This window comes from Physeter macrocephalus, chromosome 8 (genome assembly GCF_002837175.3).
Source record: "Physeter macrocephalus isolate SW-GA chromosome 8, ASM283717v5, whole genome shotgun sequence".
Taxonomy (NCBI): domain Eukaryota; kingdom Metazoa; phylum Chordata; class Mammalia; order Artiodactyla; family Physeteridae; genus Physeter; species Physeter macrocephalus.
Window position 1 is genome coordinate 76478788 of NC_041221.1, and position 27785 is coordinate 76506572.

The 27785-nt window shown below is 38.6% G+C and overlaps 1 protein-coding gene across 4 annotated transcripts in view; it reads left to right on the forward strand.

The window, feature by feature from the left end:
- HMGCR (3-hydroxy-3-methylglutaryl-CoA reductase) overlaps window positions 1-27348 on the forward strand; it is a 76894-nt gene extending 49546 nt beyond the window's left edge. The window contains exons 1-20 of one of the 4 annotated variants that reach the window (XM_007124796.4): window positions 5885-5954; window positions 10983-11170; window positions 11601-11712; window positions 11992-12079; window positions 13417-13501; window positions 14402-14507; window positions 17815-17921; window positions 18026-18142; window positions 18573-18721; window positions 18840-19087; window positions 19197-19375; window positions 20411-20605; window positions 20937-21095; window positions 21237-21394; window positions 22172-22277; window positions 23890-24060; window positions 24364-24504; window positions 24590-24748; window positions 25193-25347; window positions 25492-27348. In XM_007124796.4, coding sequence (XP_007124858.1) covers window positions 11006-11170; window positions 11601-11712; window positions 11992-12079; window positions 13417-13501; window positions 14402-14507; window positions 17815-17921; window positions 18026-18142; window positions 18573-18721; window positions 18840-19087; window positions 19197-19375; window positions 20411-20605; window positions 20937-21095; window positions 21237-21394; window positions 22172-22277; window positions 23890-24060; window positions 24364-24504; window positions 24590-24748; window positions 25193-25347; window positions 25492-25546 — 2655 coding nt within the window. In that variant the 5' untranslated portion in view covers window positions 5885-5954; window positions 10983-11005 and the 3' untranslated portion in view covers window positions 25547-27348. Of the gene's footprint in view, window positions 1-5884; window positions 5968-10982; window positions 11171-11600; window positions 11713-11991; window positions 12080-13416; window positions 13502-14401; window positions 14508-17814; window positions 17922-18025; window positions 18143-18572; window positions 18722-18839; window positions 19088-19196; window positions 19376-20410; window positions 20606-20936; window positions 21096-21236; window positions 21395-22171; window positions 22278-23889; window positions 24061-24363; window positions 24505-24589; window positions 24749-25192; window positions 25348-25491 lie in introns of those variants that run through there. The other 3 variants (XM_007124795.4, XM_024120329.3, XM_055086621.1) reach the window with 3 other exon arrangements.
- Window positions 27349-27785: the final 437 nt, after the last annotated feature.

A 27785-nucleotide genomic window follows, 5' to 3' on the forward strand; every position in this document is an offset into this window, starting at 1 on the left:
TTCTTCTAGGTCCTTGTTAAATGTTTCTTGCATTTTGTCTATTCTATTTCCAAGATTTTGATCATCTTTACTATCATTATTCTGAATTCTTTTTCAGGTAGACTGCCTATTTCCTCTTCATTTGTTAGGTCTGGTGTGTTTTTATCTTGCTCCTTCATCTGCTGTGTGTTTTTCTGTCTTCTCATTTTGCTTATCTTACTGTGTTTGGGGTCTCCTTTTTGCAGGCTGCAGGTTCGTAGTTCCCGTTATTTTTGGTGTCTGTCCCCAGTGGCTAAAGTTGGTTCAGTGGGTTGTGTAGGCTTGCTGGTGGAGGGGACTAGTACCTGTGTTCTGGTGAATGAGACTGGATCTTGTCTTTCTGGTGGGCAGGTCCACGTCTGGTGGAGTGTTTTGGGGTGTCTGTGGCCTTATTATGATTTTAGGCAGCCTCTCTGCTAATGGGTGGGGTTGTGTTCCTGTCTTGCTAGTTGTTTGACATAGGGTGTCCAGCACTGTAGCTTGCTGGTCGTTGAGTGAGTCTGGGTCTTGTTGTTGAGATGGAGATGAGATTTTCGCTGTTTGATATTACGTGGAGCTGGGAGGTCTCTTGTGGACCAGTGTCCTGAAGTTGGCTCTCCCACGTTAGAGGCACAGCACTGACTCCTGGCTGCAGCACCAAGAGCCTTTCATCCACGCGGGGCTCAGAATAAAAGGGAGAAAAAGTCTTTTGCGCTGCCCTAGTCTCGAAGCTCCCGCCGCTGCTTCTCAGGCCGCGTCCCCATGGGAGGTGGGGCTGCATGCGGACCTGTTTCCTGTTTTTGAGTTAAGTGATCAGCAACTGGTTTGGGTACTTACTGTATGCTCACCCAGTGTGGGAACAATATGGAAGATTTAAAGGTGGGAGCCTTTCTTCAGTTTTGAGCTGGGCACATTGTTGCCGAAAAAAAGGTTACATTCCCCAGCTCCCTTGTTGCCTAGGTATGGCCTTGTACTTCTGGCCACTGAGATATAAACAGTGAAAAGGAGCTGACTCAGCTGGGAGGGGCCCTTTTTCTGCCCTTTTGTTTTTATTCTGCTCCTTCCAGAAGGACTGAAATGCAGATATGAAAATGGAGCTCCAGTTGCCATCTTGGACCATAAGGTGACCCTGAGGATGGAAAACACAGGCTGAGAATGGTGAAGCAGAGAGACAGAAGGGTCCCTGAAAGCATCTTGTGCTTCCATGTTAATCCTAGCTGAACTATTTCCAGTTTTCTTTACCCAAGAAAAAAAAGAAACGCTTATCTTGTTGAAGCCACTTCTAGTTTAGGCTTTCTGTTACTTGTAGCCAAATTCACTGCAATTTGTAGCAGCTACAGTTAGGGTGCTATACACTTTTTGGGCCATATTTATGTACGAGCGACATACTTTCATATTAAAAGATGGCCTGCTATTTGCAGGCCTGGGCAATTGTTCTTTGTCTTTTCTTTCAACGGAGTTGCTCAAGGAAGCTGAAGAGAGCCCCCTTGCGCCACTATCCTTCTTTATTTTCTTTTACACTTGCCTTGTTTTTTCTCCCACCATTATAATTTCCTCCCTCAACTGGAAGCAAATGCAAAGCTGAAGGAAGAGGTTGGGATTGGAAGAATGAAGGTGAACAGGAGGAAGATACTGGGGACTTGACAACTGAGCTTGATACAGATTTTATAGTAAATCGCTCACTCCACTCTTATCAACTGAGACCAGGACCAGGTTTGTTATTGAAGGAGAAAAAGTGGTGCTCACACTTGGGTCAAAATGTGTTCTTTTTCTTTCCCCCTTTTATTGGTCTTTCATTGACTTTTTTGGGAACCACTCACCCTAGCATCCCTAAGAATCTCGGGAATAGATGTTTACTCCTCATTATAGATATGCTGTTTTTATTGATAGGCTGTCTGAGCATTCTTTTTTCCTGAGGAGTGTAAATTCCTTTAAAAGAAAAAATATATATATTCCAATATATCTCATACCCACTCCCCAACTGATTCTACAAAGCTGGGGAAGGGCCTAAAGAGAGGAATGGGGAAACTGTAAAGAAAACAAAGAAAATCACCGTTAAACAGTGAAAGCAGGTTTGGTGGACAGAAGAAATCTTTAACTGTGGGCACCCTCTCCTGCAGAGACCTTTGCTCCTAACTTCAAGAGAGGCTCCAGCTATTGATTTCTGTTTAGAAAGTTTTAGAAACAAAGAAGAAGCAGAATTCTAAGTTTTGCTACGGAAGTAAATTAGCAAAAAAAAGAGGAGTAGCCAAGACTTTGGTCTACATGAGATGCCACCAGTAGAAACTTGAGATCAGTCAACCTGCTCATGACTTCCTCACCTTTTAAATATCTCATATCCTACAGTACTTCAAGATTTCTGCCTAATTAAATGTTCTGCTCCTGTATCTGTCACCTCCATTCTCATGCTCACAATCTTGACTCTAGGGCCTACAATAGCCTTCCTTCAAACCACTTCCTCCCCTTGTTCAAAACATCCTGCACCCCAACTCCATGCCCTACCTTTTTTCTCAGTGGACCCTTGGCATACCTCACTCAGAACCCTTACCATGTTATATGGAAGGATCCGTTTGTGTATGTTTTCTTATTTAAATCTGCACCTTGAGGGACTGCACTGGCGGTCCAGTGGCTAAGCCTCCCCGCTTCCAATGCAGGGGGCCCGGGTTCGATCCCTAGTCAGGGAACTAGATCCCACACGCCGCAACTAAAAGATCCTGCATGCTGCAACTAAGACCCGCGCAGCCCAATAAATAAATAAATAAATAAATATTAAAAAAAAAAAAAAGACTCTGTGCTTCCACTGCAAGGGGGCGTGGGTTCAATCCCTGGTTGGGGAACTAAGATCCCACATGCCGTGCGGCACAGGTAAAAAATATATATACATATAAAAATCTGTACCTTGAGTGCCTAGCCCTTTGCCTAGCATAGAGTAGCTCCTCTGTGAATATTTCTTGACCTTGAGCAGGAGTGATAATCAATCACAACATCTGCCAAAAGCTAAGTGACCAGTTATCAGTTGTAATGTACTAGTTAAAAAAGTCATCCTTGAAATAATAAAAAAAAAAATTTGTGCAAGACAAAGAGAGAGAGAAAATTACCCAAAGCTGGAAGATATAAATTTGAACACAGCTGGGAACTGTGAATGGGAAATAAATATGTAAAACTCTTTGTTGATGTTATGAAAGGTCTTTCACAATGGATCATCAGAAGCTTCAACAATCATGATATGTGCTAATACTAAAGATAGCACGGTGGAGTGGTTTAGAGCATGTGCTCAGGAAATGGACTTCAAAGTTCATATTCCAGCTGTGTAAACCTAGGCAGCTTACTTAACTTCTCTGTTTCTGTAGCTCCATCATTTGTAAAATGCAGAGTCTACTAATGCTCTCCAAATGTTATGAGAATTAAAGGAGTTAATATAAATAAAGCACTTAGAAAAGTGGCTAGTCAATAGAAAGAGCTATATACAATTTTACTACTATTGTTATTATTGTTCCTGTTATAATTCCTCATCCTAAAGCATGGCCTATGACAACAAGAAGAAGGAAAAGTGATGGAGGGCTAACATACTTATATAAGTAAATACTAAGAGCTATGTGGATAAAGATGGCAATGTGGGCCATTCACTACTTTAAATTTAGATCTCTTAAAATTGTAGTTTTATAAACTCTTTGCTGTGAGGGTAAACCCACAAAAGAAGAAAGCACAGATTCCTTTGTCCCCACCCCCCACTTTCCCCTTCTATGTGCGTCCTTGCCAAATTTTGTGATTTATCATTAAGTACAAATTATTATTTAAGTGCATAAAGATCCTTTTGACATAAATTGGGAATCATATAAAAGTTGTTTTAAGAACATAAAACTAGACAATTAGAGTTTCTTTATTACTTGCTTTTGAACTCATAATCTCACTGGAGTTCTAATTAAGCCGAGTTTGGGAATACAGTTTCCAAATCTTGGTCTAAAGACTTTTTGTTGAAACACCTTCATAATCCTTATTTGAATTTATATTAGTAAGCATTTGTATAATCTGTAACTTATAATTCTGAGATAGCTGGTCCTTTTGACTTCTGGGGACATTAAAAGTATGACAAAGTTCCTAGCTCTGAGTACTTACAGATCTTTTTTTCTTTCTTCTTCTTCCTTTTGATAAGACTCATAATAGGATACTTTAATTTTTGGTTAGTTCCCCTTAGTCTTCTTCACTGTGAAAACTCTTTCCTTCCATTATGATCAATTCAACAAATATTTAACAGTCATCTAATTTTATGAAGGGGTATAAGGTTCATAAAGGAAGTTTCCATGTCTGTCATGTGGCTGCTATAACTCCAGTGCCAACCAAGGTGCATTGCACATAATGGGTGCTCGAAAAGTATTTCGTAAAGAGATATGGATAAAGATCCTATACTGAAGCAGTGGAGGATAGTAGAACCAGTATAAGTTTTAGATCTGGGTTCAAATCTTAGTTTTCCAAATTATTATCTATGTGATCTAAAGCAAGTTGTTTAACAAACTCATTTTTCCTTGTAAATGGAAATAATATCTATTTCATAAGGATTATGAGAATTTATCAAGATAATAGTATATTAAAACTCCTCCTGAGCATATAGTGGGTATCAGGGACTGCGTTTCAAAATATAGGTCTTTAAAAGTTGAGGGGATTGCAATTCCTGTTCTTAAGAAAGTTCCACATAATAATAACACAGGTCACAGAATATGGACATGTTATGGGTGTTCAGAGTAGGGAGAGATGACTGTATTTGAGGGAATCAGGAAACAAGGTGACATATGAAATAGTCCTTGAAGGAGAGTTAGGATTTCAACAGTTGAAATGTGCAGGCATGTCCAGATTAAACAGAGAACATAAACAGGGAGCAAAAAGGTACTGAGTGTGACTGAAAAAAGGTCAGTTACTCTTTTGGCTGAAATGTAGGGTTGACACAGGAAGTAGTGAGATAAGAAATGTGGGGTAGGGCCATATTGGGGTTGCCAGTTTCTTTAATTCAATAGACAATGAGCAACTCTTGGTAGTTTGGGGGCAGGCCAATGGACTAATAGGATTGGAAGGTGGAAGCACCTAAGAGTGGAGAGACCAGTTAGGACCAGTTAGGAGAGGCTATTGCATTATTTCAGGCAAGGTCTGCAGCAGGGTGGGGTCAGAGGGAAAGCAGACACGACGAAGGAGGCACATTTCAGAGCGAATCGACAGTCTGTGTCTAGTGCCTTGTGCTGTAGGGAGAGAGGGAGAGAAGGAGGGAGGGGGAAGAGAAGGAGGGAGAGAGGAACCCCATGACTGGAGCCATTTACACTATTTACAGGAATGGGTAAATCACAGGAAAGTGTCGGTTTGGGTTTCGGAAATGGGTAAGCTTGAGGTTTGGATTGCTCCTTGCTGCCACCTTCTCTTTTGTACATCCTGGTTTTCAGGGCCACCTCCACCTCTCTCCATTAAGTAATTGTGCATTCTATCCTTGACCTGACCCTGCGTTTATCTTCACGCCCCAATTCTGCTCCCTACTATTCCTTGCCATTGTACTCTCAGCCACAATGACCCCAGTTCAGGTCCTGGGCTGTAGGACACTCCACCCGCCAGATCCCCTATCGTCTTCGCCTAGGCAGCTTCCATGCGTGCGCCCCCACGGCTCTGTGGCCAATAGGCAGGCCCTAGTGCTGGGATTCGACTGGCTATTGGTTGGCTGAGCCATGGTGAGAGATGGTGCGGTGCCCGTTCTCAGCACGGGTGAGAGCTGTGGGCGGTTGTTAAGGCGACCGTTTGTGACGTAGCGCCGTCAGGCCGAGCAACCCCCAGATGATTGGCTAGACGATCGGACGATCCTTCCTTATTGGTCACAGGCTCGTCCGGCTCCGAGAGTGCGTAGAAGCAAAGGTTTCTTCCGCTCCGCGTTTTCGTTGGCTGGAGACGCGCAGAGCGCTTGCTCCCGGGGACTGTGGCCTCTGGTGAGATAGGGAGGTGAGGAGGGCGGCGGTGGGCGGGAGCGGGTTAGGGTAGTGTAGGTGGCGGTTCTCGAGCTCCGTCCGGCCGTGGAAACGGGCAACTGGCACTTCCTGCCGACCCGGGGGGAGCTGCGCTGGCGGCTTTGCCCGGGGTGGCGCCCCGGTCCCGCGGGGACTGCGAGGAGACGTCCTTTACGCGCGGCCGGCCGAGTGGCGGCCCGCATCTATGCCGGGGAGCCCGCGGGCCAGGCTGGGCCAGAGCGGGCTGCGGGCCGGCCTCTTCTGGGCTCCCGTCGCCATCGGTGGACCAGCGGGGCGTCGCCGCGTTCGCTGGCCCTGTCCGAAGTCGGCGGTGCTGGCCAAGCAGTCACGATAGTTGGGGCGGAAAGGGTGCCAGGCAGGGTGATCTCGGAGTCCCCTTGATTCGAGGAATGCTGGTGGGCTGTGGGGCAGCCAGGCCCGCAGGTCGGGGAGGAACGCGAGAAGGTCTATCAGGTGTGGGCGTTCACGCCCAGGCTTGCTGTTCTCACTGGGCTCACGCCCTGGCGCTGCTGTTCGTCAGCACCTTAAATGCTGCTGACTAGCTCAGAGCCGTGAAAGAACCGTGGATCTGCATAGATACGTCCGGTTATTTCCAGGAGAAACGGATTGAGAGGATGCAGAGCCCAAGGTCGAGACTTGCCCGAAGACTTAAACGATTCTTCTTCTCCTTCCTCTCCTTCTTCTCCTCCTTTTTTTTTTTTTTTTTTGGTCAGGGGGCGTAGTCTCCTTGGTGCTGATTGCTGATGTCCTTTAGTCCAAACCTTGTAGGTTTTTCGGAATATTTGGTTTTGGTATTTTGATAAGGAAGAACGTACCTTGGAGACTCACAAATAGAACAGTCAGTTTTTGCAGTAGGAGGAGGTTGATGTACTTCATCTTAAATGGTCGTTTGAAATTTTTCAGGTCTTTGAGGACATGCCTTCTTAGACTTGGTCCTGAAAAGTCATGGGAAACATCTGTTTCCAGGCCATCCTAAGTAATCGTGTAAAATTTTAGCATCACGCAATGTAGAGAATGTATTTTTTTTGTTTGCTTGTGAATTAATTTTTTTCTCCCTGCAATGAAAGACATGTTTTGATTTAGAGGTAATCTAGCAAAGGCCCAGAGTGTACTTTGGGGATAGACTGGATTGTGAGGGCCTGCTTGGTGCTAGTGTCTTTCCAATTTGTGATAAACTTGTCAGTAAAGACAGTGGGAGTTAGTTATATGAAGGCTTAAAAAATGTGCAAAGATTACGTCATTAACATGTGAAAACGGTTGTGTGTGTGGCATAAGCATTTCAAGATGAAGTGTGTGTGCACGCACGTGCATGTGCTCTTTTTATTCTTGTATGATCCAGTTTCTAGGCCATGGATAGATAACCACATCTATATCACTATCTATTTAGGTTGACCATATGAAATTGCTGGTATTTGACATTTGACCATTTTTCCCATACAAAAAATAGCAGTTTCATATGGTTCACTTAATACTTGCCTTTGTTAAAGAACTTTGGAGCTCTGGCTTCATAAGTGAATAAAAAGATATGTGACTTAACACAGAGGCACACCATGTCATAGAATTGGGTATAGAATCCAGGTTTCCTGATTCCAGTGTGAGAATTTTTTTTTTTCCATAGGATACTGGGTTGAGCAGCAGAATTCTCGATCCTGTTGGAATTAAAAATGACTCAGTACAAGACATGGTTTATTTATTTATTTGTTTGTTTATTTATTTATTTTTGGCTGCATTGGGTCCTCGTTGCTACGCGCGGGCTTTCTCTAGTTGCGGTTGAGTGGGGGCTGCTCTTCATTGCAGTACGTGGGCTTCTCATTGCGGTGGCTTCTCTTGTTGCAGAGCATAGGCTCTAGGTGCGCGGGCTTCAGTAGTTGTGGCTCGCGGGCTTCAGTAGTTCTGGCGCACGGGCTTAGTTGTTCCGTGGCATGTGCGATCTTCCCGGACCAGGGCTCGAACCCGTGTCCCCTGCATTGGGAGGCGGATTCTTAACCACTGCGCCACCAGGGAAGTCCCCTACATGGTTCTTGCCTTCAAAGAGACAAAACGTACACAGCAATTAATATGAGAACAGTGTAAGATAGTGTATAATCAAATACTGGAATGTGTAGCACAGGAAGAGTGCTGAGTGGGAGGAAAGAATCAGAGTAGGATGCCAAAGCATCTTTTTCTGCAATTGGCCATAGTAGGTGGGTTTTGTAGCATACTGAATTAGAGTTTGGGGATTCAATTTAATTTAAATTATTGATTCTTTTGAATCATCTGTGAAATGTTTGCAGCATACTTCAGTCTGAATAAGCAAGGCATACATTGCCTAACTTGATTTTTTAAACTAAAATTTATTTTTATTGCAGCATGGCCTAAATACTGTACTTTGAATTGGCATGAGCGGTCTATTGCCTGCTAGTGCCACTTGCAAGTAATGATGAAGTTGGAAGATTGGATTCCATGGAATTTAAACGATTTGCTTAATCACAGGGAAATGGGGAGGGTGCTAGTGGGAAATGTGCAATTATAGTTACTTTTGACACACCTTTGTACATTTGGATACTCATTTTGTATTTCCACATAGGTGAGGTTCTCTGTGTTTGGGGATGGTTTATGGGATCATGTGTAAATCTTTTCCGGAATGTTGCAAAGATGACTTTACACCTAGGAAAGAAATGTTCTAGAATTGACAATGCTACCATGAAGCTTTTGAGGGAAAACATAATGTCCCTAATATATAATTATAGATTAATAATGCTAAACCTATTTGTGATGAAATTGGGGTGCTTTCTTGCTAGCAGCTCAGATTTTAATTCAACCGAATTAACTTTTTAATAGTGAAAAATACATTTTCTTGATAAGGGAATATTCTAAATTGAGAGGGCTTGGGGGAGAGAGTGTTAGAAACTTTGACCTAGTTTCAAAATGTGTTTTTAGTTAATTCATTTTCTGCAACACTGATGCTAGTTGATCCTTTAGACTAGTTTATAGGGTTTTGTTTTTTTGTTTTTAAATATAAGGAAGTTATGTGATAGAAAGCTGTCATGAAAATCTAGGCTCTTATGAGGCTTTTAGTTGAAATGAAGTAGAGTTCAAATCTAAGATATGATTTATATTCTCCAATACTTTAAGTCCAAGTCCCTGCTAATTTAATAGAAAGTATGTTTGTTATTGTTGTTCATTTTCAGGATAGTATAGGAAATGTATAGCCTCTCTTCCCCACCCCATCCTCCCTTAATATGTTCTCTGAATGCAGAGAACTGAGGGGCTTGAAGTGGGGGAGTTATATCCATATCTTTAAAAAAGTCACCTTTAGGTCTGTTTCAAGATGTGTCAATAAAATGCATGCTACTGTAGCTTAAGAATTTATTTTTAATTAGCAGGTATTTGTTGAGCAACTGCTATGTATGAATGCAATGTGCTGGAGGATGAAATGAGCAGTAGGCCTCAGGGAGGAGGAAGGTTGAAAAAGCCTGAATAAACACAGGCAGATGCATGCCACATTTATACATTTCAGTGACCCGCCCGCCTTTTAAAATTGAGACCCACGGTAAAAAATACATGTTATGTTGGAAGCCAGTACAAACACTCATATGTATAATTTCATGAAACGTAATGTTTCAAAAAATAATATCTACCCATACCACATGTCTTAACCACAGATTTTTTCTCTTTTTCCTTTTATTTTAAAATATTTGTTCTGACGCATAAACTTGATTTCATGATCTCATCGATCCAGTGAAGGGTTGTAACCTGTGGTTTGGAAACCAGGTATCTATTTGGTGGCCTGGTGTGGCTGAAATGTAGAGAATAGAGAACACTGAGTGATGCAGTGAGAGGTGATGCAGTGAGAGGTGACGTTTAGTAATTGCTTTGGTTTGTAAAATCATCTCTTATTTTCTTTTCCCTAACACTTTAAATAGATTAATGCTTTATTTTCCTTAATTTGGTGCCTTTTTATTTTCTTTCTTCAATAAATGAATCACTTTCTTAATTATTACCATAAATGTGAGATTCATTTGAATTCTTGATAGTCTGTCAATCAGTGGCCTTAAAATTAAATCTTAATTGATTTTTATGGGTAGCTAATAGGTTTTATCATAAGCATTAATTTTAGTGGAAGAAGTAAGGCTTGCAAGTTCCTATATTAGAGATTAATGACTAGCCTAGATTTTTTTAAAAATCAGAATATCAAAATTATTATTACTATTATTTAGCCAGCAAACATGGAAAATTTTTGCCATGGTAGTCATTAGGTCAAAATAACCCATATTCTGTAGGGAATTTTTCAGTGCTGTAGATGTCTACTTTGGCCAGCCATCCTCATATTCTAGTACTGTTCCAGCATTTTTATTAAATGCTGTTAAAGTTTGGGAAAAGACCTCTGGTGACAGCAACATTAGGAAGTTTTATTAAACATTTTGCTAGTGACATTATGCCATGTGTTTTATGGAATGGAAAAGTCTAATGGACTCCTGCCCTTGAAGAGCTTTATAAAACTAAGATAATGATTTACAGGAGGACACTGAACAAGTAGATTGTTTGGTATTTACCTTTTGTATACCTAGAATGTAGAGAATGAAGAGGATGCTTATATGCATTTTGTGTCAAGGTAATCAGAAAATAAATGTGAATGGTTGTTTCTCACTTTTATTTTGTGCTTTATTGCTCTCCTCCTTGCCTCAGATAATAATCGGGCTGAGGTATTATTTGGTTTGATCTTAAATGCTCGAATTCATACAACTGGTAAGAAAAAGCTGCTTTTAAGTTGTTTGTTAGTGAATAATAGAGGATTTAAGTGTTGTGAGTAAAGAAGTAATAACAGTCCTCTTATTTTAATTTTGTAATTATTTTCCAGAATTATAAGGAATACTGTCAAATAGTATTATTCTTAATATACAAGACACTGCATACAAATCAGGGTTTACAATGCACTTTTCCTTAAAATGTTTTCCTAAGAATACAGTGAGCTATATACTAAGTGTTCATACTTGATATTCCTTCCAGGATCCAAGGATTCTTCAGCTACAATGTTGTCAAGACTTTTCCGAATGCATGGCCTCTTTGTGGCTTCCCATCCCTGGGAAGTCATAGTGGGGACAGTTACACTGACCATCTGTATGATGTCCATGAACATGTTTACTGGTAACAATAAGATCTGTGGTTGGAATTATGAATGTCCAAAGTTTGAAGAGGTTTGTGAGATTAATCTGATTATTGACTAAAGTAAATACATTTTGAATTTCTAAAGAGTGTCTCCTTTTAGAGACCACATAATCAACAAAACTTATGAGTAAAATTTTTATTTCAGTATTCATAACTTTCATTTACTTATATAGTATGGAAATGCACTGGAAATACTTTTCTTTTGCTTTTAGTATACAAATGAGTGTAATTGACTTTACTTGAGAAATATAGCTTTCATAAGTGACTAATAGTGAAAAATGATCGGTTTAAACATTAGATTGTTTAAAAATTGGGAGTAAATTTTTGATTTGCATTGTAATATTTTATTTGACTTGTGCCTAAATTTATACTATCATGATGATATGTAAACTAATGATGCATGCAAAATAAAAATTCTTATTTTTGATTTGGATTTTTCTTTTCTATCTCTCCCAATAGGATGTCTTGAGCAGTGACATCATAATTCTGACAATAACACGATGCATAGCAATCCTGTATATTTACTTCCAGTTCCAGAATTTACGCCAACTTGGATCAAAATATATTTTGGGTAATAATTTTATATATTAACCTTTTTGTGTGCTATCAAATTTTTGATTTACTATGGAAATTTACCTGTTTGTTTAAATCATGTGTGTGGAAATATGTGTGCTGCATGTATTCAACAGTTTCATTTCTTTTTATTCAAGTTAGACGTTCTGCTATTTGCGACCTTAATAATCTGGAGAAAATAGTATTATTTCTCTCAGAATATTGTATGGGACTGTATGTTATTGTGTGTGTAAAAAAGGCTGAAGTTTTTTCAGTTTGCTGAATTTTGTCATTTTAGGTATTGCTGGACTCTTCACAATTTTCTCAAGTTTTGTATTCAGTACAGTTGTCATTCATTTCTTAGATAAAGAATTGACAGGCTTGAAGTAAGTATTTAAGCATAAATATACTTTCTTTCAAAATATATTGTTAAGAACTATTCTTCTCCATGATATAAAGCATTATAGTATATAAATTATCAAAAGTTTGTAGAAAATATGGGAAAATTTTTCATGTAATCATTTAGCTAATTTTAATACCTGTTAATGTTTTAGTATATATCCTGTCCCACTTTTTTATACTTAAAGAAAACTTCTGAGATCATACTGTATATACTGCTTTATAACTTTTATGCTTTATAATAGTTTATCAACATCTTTGCATGTCCTTAATGCTAAACTAAATTATTTGTAATAGCTGTCTAGTATTCCCCTGTCCTCTAGGTTGAATTGTTAGGTTATTTAATTTCCCCCATTAATAACAACACTGTGATAAATGTCTTTGTAGCTAAATTTTTGTTTGTATTCATAGTCATTTTCTTAGGATACATTCCTAGGAGTGAAACAGTGGCTGTGTAGGTTTTTAGGGCTTTTAAGTGCTGTTATTGCCAATTTGTTCTCTAGAAAGGTTGTTCAGTTTATTCTTCCATAGATAGTAATTAATGAAAAAAGATTTGCATACAGTATACAGGTTTCCCCTGCTATCCGAAAGTACAGCTTTCCTATGAAACCTTTTGTAAGTGAAGAAGCAATTGCCTTGGGACACATCTTGCTAAGGGATGCACACAATAAATCAAGATAAAGCACAGATGCTCACAGACACAGTTCAAAGCTATGGCAGCTTGGTGCTGAGATGCTAAGTGTAGTTCCCAGGCAGTGCTGTTCTCTCTGTCTGCTCCAGGTACCCAGTGCCTCTATAACGGTTCTCTGCAAAACAAACACTGAATGCTATTTTCACTTTTCACCTTTTTTTGTCAAAGTGAAAACCTTGTTTGGATTGCTTTTGGTTAGCGAAACTGGTTACTATGTAGGTCTTTCATAAAAGTGAAGTGGCGTAAAGCAAACTTTCGAAAAGTGGGGGACACCTGTATTCCTCTTTTTCCCCTATGTTGATTCACAAGGACACATTTTTTTTTTTAACTAAGGATGATATTTTGCTATAGAATTATCAAAAGGTGTTTCTGTATAAATATATTTACATTTTTAACATTAAATATATTCTTAAATATTTTGAGTGACTGATATATTTAGCTTTGAGGGATGTCAAAGGAATATAGGTTATACCTTTTGGTCTGCAAAAAGGTAACACATGCCAGAGCTCATACAAGGCATGGGACGAGGGGTGGGGGCGGGGGAGTTTTGTTTTAGGAAGGGATTTTTCGGTGATATTTTTTCTTTTGTTAAATAATACCTGATCATCTTGTTTTCTTTTTTTCTTCCCCCAGTGAAGCTTTGCCCTTTTTCCTACTGCTGATTGACCTTTCCAGAGCAAGTGCTCTAGCCAAGTTTGCCCTCAGTTCCAACTCACAGGTATTATTTATAAGACATGAATGTTAGTAGTATCCTTTTTTTCAGATTGTTTACATTAATAGGAAAGATTAATAGAGTTTCTTCACAGTCCAAGATTCAGGAATTGCCTGCAATTTTGTCAAGTCCTAAGACTGGTCTTCCTAGGAACCCTAGGAACTGTCCCATTTATCTGACAACTCAATTGTAATTCCACAGCTTCTAGAATTTGGAATCTTCCCTATTTTCCTTTTTGAAGTTTTCAGAACGTAAGGTATTATGTCTTTTGGATAAATTAGAGTCTCTACCTAGTGAAACATACCAGAGAACAGACAGGATCTAATGGAAGAATCTCAGGGTAGATTGATTTCTAAACCCCGTGAATTAACACTAGCATTATTTCCCATCTAAAGTTTTATCTTGGTGTTCATTAGTCACTTTAAAGAATGTAACATTTTTAATAATACTGAGTAACTGAGTATAAAATATCATGTACTTCTGCCCTGATTATGTATCTGATGAATATTTATGATCATTTGAGCATTTTGACAAGGATATTTAGGTTTCATAATACTAATATGATCTCAAAAAATTTGCAACTAAGAACTTCTGTCAGTGGTAGCCAAAATATAAAATGTAGGATTTATGTGGGATTTAAATGGCAGGATTAATGCACCACTTCAAAGGAATCTTCCTAAGAAATACCTCGTTCAGTGGATGGGGAAAGCAGGGCAGTGTACATATTCTTCTTTCTTTAGTCCTCTATATTATCCTTTGTATCTGGAATGCCTGTTCGTCTTATCATATTGTGTATTTTATTCTTAATATAGTAAATTAGGTTTAGTAGAAGCCCTGGGATGCACTAACATTTTTAAAAGTTACTTTGTACCTTACCCTCATTGATATGTTTGGTCTGTGTTTTAGGATGAAGTAAGGGAAAATATTGCTCGTGGGATGGCAATTTTAGGTCCCACATTCACCCTTGATGCTCTTGTAGAATGTCTTGTGATTGGAGTTGGTACCATGTCAGGTTTGTAAACAGTTTTTAATATATTTTAAAATGAGTTTGTAGAAGAGAAAAAGGAATATATTAAATTGTATCAATTACTCTTAAATTCTGACTTTTAAAAGTCTGACATTACTCTTAACATTTTTTAATTGTATGAATATGTGGGTATATCTGATCTGACCTTATGTCTCTCTGCTTTAGCAAAAACTTAGTAGGTTACCGATTTCTTTTCATTTTTTTTGAGCAGATTTTTTTTTTTTACATTAATTAATTATTTTAAATATTTGGCTGCGTTAGGTCTTTGTTGCTGTGGGCGGGCTTTCTCTAGTTGCTTTGAGCGGGGGCTACTCTTCGTTGCGGTGCACGGGCTTCTCATTGCAGTGGTTTCTCTTGTTGTGGAGCATGGGCTCTAGGCACGCGGGCTTCAGTAGTTGTGGCATGTGGACTCAGTAGTTGTGGCTCACGGGCTCTATAGCACAGGCTCAGTAGTTGTGGCGCACAGTCTTAGTTGCTCCGCAGCGTGTGGGATCTTCCGGGATCAGGGCTTGAACCCACGTCCCCTGCGTTGGCAGGTGGATTCTCAACCGCTGCACCACCAGGGAAGTCCCCTGATTTATTTTCACTTTTACTATCTCATCATCTTTTCCTGTGCTCCACTTTTTTGATGACTTTAAGGTGTTTTTATTTGCTTTTTGTTTGGTTTTTAACCAAGATTGTGTTCTAGGCTCATTTAGAAGGCATCTTTCAGCCTCTACTGTTGTCTGGACTAAATTAATGACTTGGTTCCTTGTGTTTTAATTGTCTTGTAGGAGACAGTGCAAAAGTCAGGAGGTGGACAGATCTTAAGTTGGGTCCACCTAACTGAGTGGTTAGGAAGATTTAATCAGACAGTATGCAGTACCTCTTAGCACTTAGCCAGCACTGACCTCAGCACATATGTTTCTTCATCCTTAATTGGATAGTAGAGAATTAGATGTTAAATATCAAACATACGACTCCATTATATAGGACAAAAATTATGGCCTCATACGGAAATTTGCCAGAATGAATATATCATGCTGTTGTCAAGGTTTCCTAATCAACTAAGACTAGATTTTATGGCTTTCTCATGAGGATCACACTTAGTTAACTACTATTCTAGTGTATTTCCTGGTGCCTTAGTGCCCTCAATAAGGGGTTTCATTCTTTCAGAAGTATATTATCTAACTTTTAAGAGAGTAGTTAGTTGCTATTATTAGTTGAGGTCTGTTCACTAGATAGTATGTTAAATATATATAATGTTTCTTCTAACTTTCTGAGGGTAAATTTATTATTTATTCAGTTATTTTACCTGTCATTCAAAGTTTATTTAGCAAAGATTTTTTAAAATTATTTTTTTAAATGTACATTTCTTAAAATTTACTCTTTTTGGGTATAGTTTTGAGTATTGACAAAGATGTAGTCATGTAACTGCCACAATCAAGAAAAAAATGTGTTTGATCAGGTGAAAATATACCTATGTGATTTTATACAAGCAGAACAGTATATAAGAAGATGAGGGGCTTCCCTGGTGGCGCAGTGGTTGAGAGTCCGCCTGCCGATGCAGGGGACACGGGTTCGTGCACCGGTCCGGGAAGATCCCACATGCCGTGGAGCGGCTGGGCCCGTGAGCCATGGCCGCTGAGCCTGTGTGTCCAGAGCCTGTGCTCTGCAACGGGAGAGGCCACAACAGTGAGAGGCCTGCGTACCACAAAAAAAAAAAAAAAAAAAAAAAAAAAAAAAAGAAGAAGTTGAGAGGATTAGCTAGGAACTGGTAGTGGGCTGTGAAACCAAGGATTATTCATTTGAAACTGATATGGAAAGCAGTGGAGACTGATGTGGAAAGTAGGGTGATGAGTTTGGTCATAAGTCAGAACAGTGGACAAAGGAAGTGATTAGATTTGATGTTGGAAAAGCCAGCTAGGAGGCATTTACAGCCATACAGAAATAGTAAAATTAGGGATTTGGCTTAGGGTAGAATAAAAGGACATATTTAACACATACTAACTAGGAAGTAGACCTTTGGAAAGCCAGTAAAAAAATTTTAAAAAGTCTTTACTTGGAACTTGTAGATGGGTGCTGTCTCCTTGTAGTAAAAAAAGTGGCACAAAGAGACTGTGTCACTGGGACAGAGTAAGGAAGAATGCCTGAAGAACCTATGACGACAGTAGTTACTGTTGTACAAAGGGAAAGGGTAGGTAGCCAGGTGGTAAAAAGCAGTGGTCAGTATGGTTTTGATAGTCTCAAGTTTGAAAAGATTACATTTGGCTACTTTTTAAATATAGGTTGTTCATAATGCTTTTGTCATTGTAATTTTGTATTCTCTTGAATTTCTGCATTTGAGAGTAATAGCTATAGAATTTTTAGAAAAGACAATGTATGCTTTTTTTCTATTATTTAGTCAAATGATCTATTACGATTCAGAAAATAAAATACAACATTGAGGTTTTTTTTGTATTACTCTAGTTAGCATTTTTTTTATGGGAGAAGGGAATCAATTTTTATATGTATTTCAAACATTTTTATATTTAATGTGAATAACATCAGAAATACATTTTATATTTTATATTCAAGTTTATTTGTAAAGAGAGGGAGTAGGATTTGATAATCTAATCTTTCCCCAGCTCTGTTCCCTTCTATTTGAGAAGATTACCAAGTGATACTGCAAGCATTTTGTAATGGAACATTGTTAACTTTGGATCTTGGGTTGCCTTTTTGCATTATATCATTTTTCAAACAGATCAATGAAATGAACCAAAATTGTAAGAACATCAATAGACACCACAGAGGTTATGTTGAAAATAGAGCTCAGTAGTACACATAAAATATTTATTATGATACTATATCAGGAATGGTATAACTAGCAGTGTGTTTTTTACAAAAAGTCCTTGGTCCACAGGTGAATTGCTTTTGTGGTGATGAGTGGGATTGGATCAGTAGTATAACAGAGTGGGAGGGGTTTGCTCCATTAGACTTGACTGTCCTTGATATCCTGTCTCAAAACACAATACTACCATTTGATGAAAGGGGATGATCAGATGGATATTAAACACTGCCGTGCCTGGCATTGTGACGCTGGGGACATGGGAGAAGCCAAGGTCTCTGCCCTCGAGGAAGTTATCCTCTGTGTGCTCAGGCTTCACAGCACCTCTGAGTTTCTAATTCTTTTTCCAGTAGATGGCAAAGAGCTTAATATAGTAATACTTCCATGTATTTGTCTACCTATAGGAAGAGTCCTTGTGATGTATGCAGCATCAGAAATACACATACTGCTTTTACTAGCTAATGCATTTAATTTTTCTCTAACCAGGGGTGCGTCAACTTGAAATTATGTGCTGCTTTGGCTGCATGTCAGTTCTCGCCAACTACTTCGTGTTCATGACTTTCTTCCCAGCGTGTGTGTCCTTGGTTTTAGAGGTAAGAGCAGTTCTTACTTATATTAGTAGAAGAGTAATATTTTTCATATTAGTTCACCTAAAGAAAATTAGCACCTTCTAACGTAGTGCTGACTTACTTTGTAGCTTTCTCGGGAAAGCCGTGAGGGTCGTCCAATTTGGCAGCTCAGCCATTTTGCCCGAGTTTTAGAAGAAGAAGAAAATAAACCCAATCCTGTTACTCAGAGGGTTAAGATGATTATGGTAATTATACAGTTTTATTCTTCTTTCATTATTTTTGGTTCCAATATCATATTCTGCTTTTCCATTTTTTTTTTTCCTTCTTGTTGTCTTTGTGCAATTTTTGGCTCTTTCACTGATGTTCCTCTTCCCTTTTTTTTTTCTATCTTTTTTTCTCATTTCTTTGAGGCCCCTGGTTTTCTCTCTGCCCTAAATAGATTTTTCAAGTTCTTCCACTTTATCTCTCTTTGAAAATCTGTTCTTTTTTTTTGGAATGTTTTCAGCCGTTCAGTGGGGCCATTGCTTTAGTCAGTCACATAGCAAGCCTGGGTCTTTCTTTTCATGGTAAGGGAGGCCATGGGAAGATGGTAGTGTTTAATTATCCAGTTGCACAGGATGAGTTTCGGTTCCATTGATATGCAGAGGATACATGATTTTTACATTTTTATTTCAGTCTCTAGGCTTAGTTCTTGTTCATGCTCACAGTCGCTGGATAGCCGATCCTTCTCCGGCAGACAATTCTAAGGTTTCTTTAGGATTGGATGAAAATGTGTCAAAGAGAATTGAACCAAGTGTTTCCCTATGGCAGTTTTATCTCTCTAAGTAAGTTCCCCGAGCCCTACTTTGTTGTCTATGAATCATAGCACTCTATGCTACTGAGAGTTTAGGTGTGCCTTTTGTATTTGAGTAATAACATTTTCATTTGCTTTCTTTTATTCAGAATGATCAGCATGGATATCGAACAAGTTATTACCCTAAGTTTAGCTCTCCTTCTGGCTGTCAAGTATATCTTCTTTGAACAAGCAGAGACAGAATCTACACTCTCGTTAAAAAACCCTATCACATCTCCTGTAGTGACCCAAAAGAAAGTCGCAGACGATTGTTGTAGACGTGACCCTATACTGGTCAGAAATGACCAGAAATTCCATGCGGTGGAGGAGGAGGCCAGGATAAACAGAGAAAGAAAAGGTGATTTCTTATTCTTTTCATTTTCCATTCTTCCACTGTTGATTTGTCAAGAAGTCGAGTCTTTTTTAAAAGATCAGTGTTGTAAGATTTCTTTCGATCTCTTGAACAGTTGAGGTTATAAAACCCTTAGTGCCAGAAACTGACACCTCAAACAGAGCTACATTTGTGGTTGGTAACTCCTCCTTACTCGATACTTCACTGGAACTAGAGACACAGGAACCTGAAATTGAACTTCCCATGGAGCCGCGGCCTAATGAAGAATGTCTACAGATACTTGGGAATGCAGAGGTGAGAAAATAAAACAAACTCAAGCTGGTATCTTTCTTAAGAAAAGGAGCTTTTTTTATTAAAGGAAGGAAGGAAGTTATAGCTACTGAGTAAGTTCTGGGCACACTGTTGCATGGTTTACAGGTACTAGTCTTATTTATTTATTCCCTACAACCTTGTAAGATAGGTGGAATTTTTTTCCATTTTTCAGATGAGAAAATGTAGGCTCCAGGAGGGTTAATTAAGTATGTCCCAAAGTAAAACATCTAGGACATGGTAAAGCTGGGATCAAGAGTCCAAGATTTACTGACTCAAGTGTCACAATGCTCTTTCTACTTTATTACTGTTTATTAAAGAGATGAGCAACTGCTGTATTCTCATATGTGTTAAGGCCTAGGAAAGCTTTCACACAGAAATGATTTCAGAGAAAGAAGAAAGGTTTTGGGGGCTTTTTGTTTGTTTGTTTTGGTTTTTTTAAAGTAAGCCTGATGCTTCTGAGGAGGCTTATTTTCTTTCTGATGTTTGAACAGGATGTCCTGCCGACAGTCTGCTCATGAGTTAGTGTGACTATTGTGTTCCATCCGTATCTGCTTACTCTGGTTCATTCTTAATTTATGTGCATATGAGTGAGAATAGATTGTGTTTTTCTTTATCAGTTTCCTTTCCCTCATTCTTATTAACATGTGTACCAGTATCTCAACTGTCATGCTATATTACAAAACTTACAGGGTGGGTGTCAGAATCTTAATTGGAATTTTTTTTTTCTATGAACATCACTTGAAAAATTTAGTGTTTTGGTTTAACATTTGTTTAGTTTTCACATTTTTATAAAGAATTTGTTTTTATTTTGATGTTCTTATTTCTACTTAAATCATCTCCTTCTTTAGAACTTCAAATTCCTTCGGGTTCTTAAAGTACTTGTGTTTTAGTTCTATGGAGAGCACTGTTTTGTATTAAATGGTCTATTTATTATGAAGAGTATGAAGTATGGTTCTTCAAGTCTTTTTTCATTTCCCTCTATCCATCCCCCTTCAATTTTTTTTCCCATTTCTTTAGAAAGGTGCAAAATTCCTTAGTGATGCTGAGATCATCCAATTAGTCAATGCTAAGCATATCCCAGCTTACAAATTGGAAACTCTGATGGAAACCTATGAACGAGGTGTATCTATTCGTCGACAGTTACTTTCCAAAAAACTTCCAGAGCCTTCTTCTCTCCAGTATCTGCCTTACAGGGACTATAACTATTCCTTGGTATGTTATTTTCTTGATGCTTTGTAGCTTTAGTCTTTCGTTTTTCAGTCTTTTTCTTGACTTGTCTTTTATACATACATAGTTTTATAAAACATCTTCCTTTTTAACTCATTTTACTGTAATTTTGTATTCTGCTTATGAGATAGGTCATCAAAATTCACAAATATTTTTCTTGTTGTTATTTATAGTCATTACTCAAGACTTTTAATGAGTAAATAAAAAATTTGGTTGAAAAATACACTAAAGCATTAAGTTTGAAGAAAGTTATTAATGACAAGGGCTGGGTGTTTGCTATATAGATTTTCACTTGGTGCCTGACTTTACCTTTTAGGTGATGGGAGCTTGCTGTGAGAATGTTATCGGTTATATGCCCATCCCTGTTGGAGTGGCAGGACCTCTGTGCCTGGATGAAAAAGAATTTCAGGTTCCAATGGCAACAACAGAAGGTTGTCTTGTGGCCAGCACTAATAGAGGCTGCAGAGCAATAGGTGTAAGTTGGCATTTATATATTTGCCTGTTTTAAGATACACTCTAGGCAGTGAGAAGAAATTTGGGGACAATCAAGGACACCTTTTGGGACAAGCAGAACGGTTTTCAGGATTAACGTGCTTTTGTAACATACTCTGCATAGCTTGGTGGAGGTGCTAGCAGCCGAATCCTTGCAGACGGGATGACTCGTGGCCCAGTGGTACGTTTTCCCCGTGCTTGTGACTCTGCAGAAGTGAAGGCCTGGCTCGAGACACCTGAAGGGTTCACAGCGATAAAGGAGGCATTCGACAGCACCAGCAGGTGTGTGTGTGGGCTTGTATGTACATTTATGTTTGTTTCAGAACCAGTGCCATCTTCTAGGATGGCTAAACATAACTGTTGACGTATTGACTGCCTAAGGTGATGTAACAAAATATCAACTTTAAATCCATTCTTTCATAATAAGTAATATTAATGCTCGGTTGGGATGGGGGGAGCAGAATGTTGATACAAATGAATATCTCCATAAAGGTTAATTAGAAAAAAATAGTGTGAGCTAGTAAGTTTGTGCATTGGTTTTACAAGGCTCACTTTGATTAGGCTGTTACTTTGCCCTAGAAGAGTTTTGACCAAAACTTGCCCTAGGGCAGAATTGCCTGAGAAAAAGATTTTCCAAGCAGGATAGAGGTAAGTATTAGTATAGCAGATTTACTCTGAATACAGAAAATTAAATTTATTAAGAAGTATAATCAATACAAATGATAACCCCACTATAGTTCAAGCTTTTTTTTATTTATTTTTTATTTTTTTATTTTTTTATAGTTCAAGCTTATATGCTTGTTTTTATATGGACTTTTAAAGTTTATTTATGATGACATGACTTTCTGCAGCCCTCCCTTCTTGCAGCATGTAAGAATGAGACAGAGTTGAAATAGTATTCTAATATAATGTTTAATTAAAGAAGAAGGTACATTTAATATGTAGTCTCCATGAGCTTTCTCTTATGTGTAAAATGAACCAACTAAGCTAGACTTTAAGATAACTTCCATTTTCTTAAAAAAGTAAAAAATAAAAAGTCTTTGCTTCCTTTATTTACAGATTTGCACGTCTGCAGAAGCTTCATATGAGTGTGGCTGGACGCAACCTTTACATCCGTTTCCAGTCGAGGTCAGGTGATGCCATGGGGATGAACATGATTTCAAAGGTGAGCATGGATGGCCTATAAGAGAACTTGCAGGAGTGACTGTCCCTGGAGGGGGGGACAGACTTGCTCTTTACTTTATGCCCTCCTGTACTTTTGAATTTTGTACCATGTACACATACTACTTACTCAAAGAGTTAATTGATTGAAAGATTTTTATTGAAAGGTAAATATTGATTCATGTAACTCATGTTATATAAAGCAGGCATTTGTTGATTGGTGTTGTTTGTATTTGATATATTTAATTTAGACTTAACATTGTACATGTTCTGGGTCTACTCAGAAGGGCTGGGAGGAATCTGGGGATTTGTTCTTCAAAACTTTCTTAAACCTGAAAGCTGACCTCTTCTAGAGGCTTCAAGACATATTTAAGAAGCCAAGTTCATGTGTGTATAGTTCCTTTAATTATCTCCTTATAAGAAGATTGTGTATAGCTTAAATTTTATTCTACTGATATTTGTTATTTATCAGATAGAAATGTAAAATGTTAAAGTCAGTTAGCTAGGCTAATTGTGCATTACCTGTTACAAGGACTATTCAGAAAGAGAGTATAGTGACTAAATACATACGCTTTAAAAATTTCCAGTAAATAGTATAGCAGTTCCTGAAAAAAATAAAAATAGAATTACAAGCAGGGTCTCAAAAAGACGTTCGTATAGCCATGTTCATAGCAGCATTCACAATAGCCAAAAGCTAGAAGCAGCCCAAGTGTCCATCAGCAGATGAATGGATAAATAAAGTGTGGTATGTACCTACAGTGGAATGTTATTCAACCCTAAAAAGAAAGAAAATTCTGACACATGCTAAATGTGGATGAGCCTTGAGGTTCACTTACTAAGTGAAATAGTCTTGTCACAGAAAGACAAATACTGTGTGATTCCCACTTAAGAGTTCCCTAGGTTAGTTAAATTCATAGGGACCAAAAGAAGGGTGGTTACCAGGGGCTAAGTGGAATGAAAAGTTGTGTAATGGGTATAGAGTTTCAGTTTTGCAAGACGAAGAGTTCTGGAGATTGCTTACACACGATGTGAATGTACTTAACACTACTGAACTATACACTTGAAAATAGTTAAGATGGTAAATTCTATGTTATGTGTATTTTACCACAATTAAAAAAAAACAAACTTAAATTGCCAATAAGTATGTTTTGTGTTTTTGAAGTGTGAGTTAATTGAATTAATTTAACAATTGGAAGTCATTGGAAGGCTTGTTTACATTTTATGTAAATCCTAATGACTTTCCATTAACAACAAAATTTACTTTAATGTCTGACTTCTCTTTACAGACTCAGTAACTTGGGCCTTTAGGTAACAATTTAATAACTAGAAGGGGGAATTTATTACACGTTGATGGTGGATTGAGTACTCGCTCCCCAGTGACATGAATATAGTATTCTCAATTAGTTTTTTAAAAAAAATTATTATATTCTCATCATCCTATTCATCAATGACTACAAAGGACTCCATTTTCATATCTAAAAACGTATTAGGAAAAGATTATTATAGTTATTATATTTAGAAGTGTATTATTAGACACAAATAAAGCCTCTGATTTATAAATAACTGTGTTTTAATATAGTTTTTGTTGTTGCTGTTTTTTTTTTTTTGGCTAATAGGGTACAGAGAAAGCACTTTCAAAACTTCATGAGTATTTCCCTGAAATGCAGATTCTGGCAGTTAGTGGTAACTATTGTACTGATAAGAAACCTGCTGCTATAAATTGGATAGAGGGAAGAGGAAAGTCTGTTGTTTGTGAAGCTGTAATTCCAGCCAAGGTTGTCAGAGAAGTGAGTGATTGGATGACTGTTTTATTTTGTTAATCTTTCATTGGATTACAAAATTGGGAAAAGTAATATTAAGGGTTAAGTAAACTTGAATACATGGGTGTGTTTTATCTTATCTCGCCCATCTGCCTGTGGGTGGCATTCACAGGAACAGACCTTACTGATAATCTTTTTATTGAGGATGGGGCTTACATGGGGCCATGTCTACACTCCCTTGTTTTCTGGAGGTACAGAAAGTAGATCTGGGTAACGCACTCCTGAATCTTGTGGGGGAAGATGTAAGATGTGCACCACTCTGTTTTCTAGGTATTAAAGACTACTACAGAGGCTATGATTGAGGTCAACATTAATAAAAATCTGGTGGGCTCTGCCATGGCTGGGAGCATCGGTGGCTACAATGCCCACGCAGCAAACATTGTAACTGCCATCTACATTGCCTGTGGACAGGTGAGGGCGCCAGCCTCCACCTTTCTTGTCTCTCATTGTTCTAAGTGAGAGAAGTTTTATATTTTTTCCTTTCTGTTTTTTTAAGGATGCAGCACAGAATGTTGGTAGTTCAAACTGTATTACTTTACTAGAAACAAGTGGTCCCACAAACGAAGACTTGTATATCAGCTGCACCATGCCATCTATAGAAATAGGGACCGTGGGTGGTGGGACTAACCTGCTCCCTCAGCAAGCATGTCTGCAGGTAAGACACATGGGGCGCAGGCTCCAGTGACCTCAAGCCCAGTTCTGACTCGTTGGGATTCTTTGTGTTTCTACCTGATACCACATATCGCTCCCCTCTATATTTTGTCCAGTCTTTTCATTCGTTTCCCACCAGCCTAATCCAGTGTGTCCAAGTAAAGCATGTTCAGGCACAGGCTTAGTAAATTGAGAAAGTAGATTAAGAGAGCAAATGATTGTTCATCTGCTCTGAGTAAGTGCACTTCCAGCCAGGCTGTGGATGTTAGGTTCACTGTGGTGTATTCCATTGTTAGTACTGGCTGTCAGATCTTGGAAATGTAGTACTTCCACTGGAGCCTGGTTCTATGCTAATGCCATTGTAGTTGCCCTCATTTTAGTTGATTGAGTAGGAAGTTGTTGCCGTGCCTTGAAGGGTGAGTCCTGCTGTGTCTGTCCCTGGCTGCAGATGCTAGGTGTTCAAGGACCGTGCAAAGAGAATCCCGGGGAAAACGCCCGGCAGCTTGCCCGAATTGTGTGCGGTACAGTGATGGCTGGAGAATTGTCTCTGATGGCAGCATTGGCAGCAGGACATCTTGTCAGAAGTCACATGATTCACAACAGGTAAGACTTAAAGATTTGTTTAATATGTTTTTCCTATACTTAAAATATGCAGTAGAAAAACCTACTTCTCAGATACAAGTCCTAACTTAGAATTTTGTGTTCCTGATATTTTGTATATCTCTCCATTGTCTTTTTCTGCTGTAGGTCAAAGGTAAATTTACAAGACCTCCAAGGAACTTGCACTAAGAAGGCAGCTTGAATAGCCCGACAGTTCAGAACTGAAACACAGGCGTTGGGTTCTAAAGGACTAACATAAAATCTGTGAATTAAAAAAGCTCGATGCAGTGTCTTGTTGAGGATGAATAGATATGATCAGTGAGACGACTGCTTGGTTTTTGGCTCTTTCAGAAAGTCTGAGGTTCTTCTTTCCATGCAGAGTTCTCAGATCTGAGAAGTTTACATGCTTTACATGCTGTGCTCTTTGGAAAGATCTCAACATGGATATTATGCCTTTATAGTATCACAGATGGTAAGCTACAGCACACTTCTGAAAGAGAATACAGCTGGAAAAACAAGTTTTCTTTTGATAAAATTCTTGGAGTTCATGGTGATCAGTGTGAGATTAAACCCTCCTCCTGTCCACACCCCCCCCAGCCCCAATCCTGGGTTGAAAATGGATTTTTAAATTATATTATAGCTGACAAAACTCCTGACTTCATAGTTAATTTATTAAGTCTGGGTTGTAGACCTTTAAAAAAAATAAGAGCTAAGTTTATTTTTTGTAAACGAATACTTCATTTGGTGCTGGTCTATTTTGATTTTTGTGGGGGATAGGCAACATGATTCTTCAGAAGGGGACCTGCTTTCTTCAAAGGAAGAATTACTCTTATTCCCAAATTACAGAATAATGTGCTAAGCAGTGCTAAGTAGTTCTCTTTCAAGAAAAAAAATCACTGCATTTATCTCTGCAGGCTGTTTGTTCAGAGAGGACTCTTGTCTAAATACAAATGTTTGTCTAGATTGGCTATAACATATCTTTCAGCATATAAGACTTTAAGAAACAGAGTTTTGTGCTTTTTATGAAAGATTCAAGAGCTCTTAATATTGCTTAGACAAAGGTGACTCTGTTTATCAATGACATACAAGTCTGTGACCTCTCTTAGAACTCAGGGGGTAGAAAACACAGGTTTGGAAGAAAATTACCATTTCTCGAAGCCAAGTTTAATTTCTTAAAAGACACTTAAATTTATTTAGCTGAAAAATCTAGGTAGTTTTTTGTAAAGAACTGTACCAAATCTGTATATGTTGTAATAAAGCTTCTTGTGCTAGGAGTTTATCGAAAGTGTTCAAGAAATAAACAAAAATCACCCGATATACTGGTAAAACACTCTAAGCTTGGGCCAGAGAAGGCAGTGTTCTTTAATGTTGTCCAGGAAAGCCTGGCTTGCTTGTAGAGCCTAATAAAGGGGAAAGTCAGCTTTCAGAGCCAGTGAAGGCGCCGTGTGAATGGCCGTGGAGGGAGTGTCCCTTGTCCTGTGGCCAGGAGGTTGGTGACTGAAAAATCCACACAGGGCTCTTTGATGGACCCATAAAATCTTCCTCAGGGGGTCAGCAGAGTTGTTGAATCTTAATTTTTTTTTTAATGTACAACTTTTGTATAAATAATAAAGAACTCCTTATTTTGTATTACATCTAATGCTTCAAGTGTTGGTCTTGGAAAGCTGATGGCTCATGTAGAAGATGGACTCTGAGAAGCATTCCAGTAATGCCGTGGCAGCACGGAGAGCCTCTGAGTGATCGTGTCTGCATTGTTGGGGAAGATTGACATTTTCTGTTGTATGTAAAGCTTAAATTGCTTCTGTTGTGACTTTTCAGCCAGTGACTTCTTATTTATCTGAATTTTTCATGGAAGTGGCAGTGAGAAATATTTTGAGTCTTCATTTTGGTGACTGTAACCAATATCTTGCTAAACTAATGTTTTGTACAGTTACTAAATTGTGTACATTTTGTTATACTTTTTTCCCCCCCGTTCCGGTAAATTATGAAAAGGAGGTTAATACTGATAAGTGTAAGCAGTAACCTTTTTTGTTTGGATTAACTATAGGTCTGCCTGAGACCTGGAAGCTTTAAAGTCTGGCCAGAGTGGTACCCTGTAATTCACACTAGGTGTCCCAAGACCCATTTATCATTCCCATTGTCTTCTCCCACTCTACAACAGGAACAGCAGGCCAGGGTTATACATACATTAAAAATATCTTCCTTATACTTTGAATAGTTCAGATTTATCATCATGGACTACTTTTGGATATTGGGGGTGTGACGGTTAGTTGAGAGGAAGAGGCCATAAAGGTTGGGCGGCCAAAACCAAATGGCCATTGCAGGTGTGTACATAAGCTGTATCAACTGAAAGTACAGCTTATATAGCTGAGGCTGGCTTCTCTAAAATCCGTTACTGGTGATTTTTGACTATACTTCTGCCATAGTTAGTTAGAGGCGAA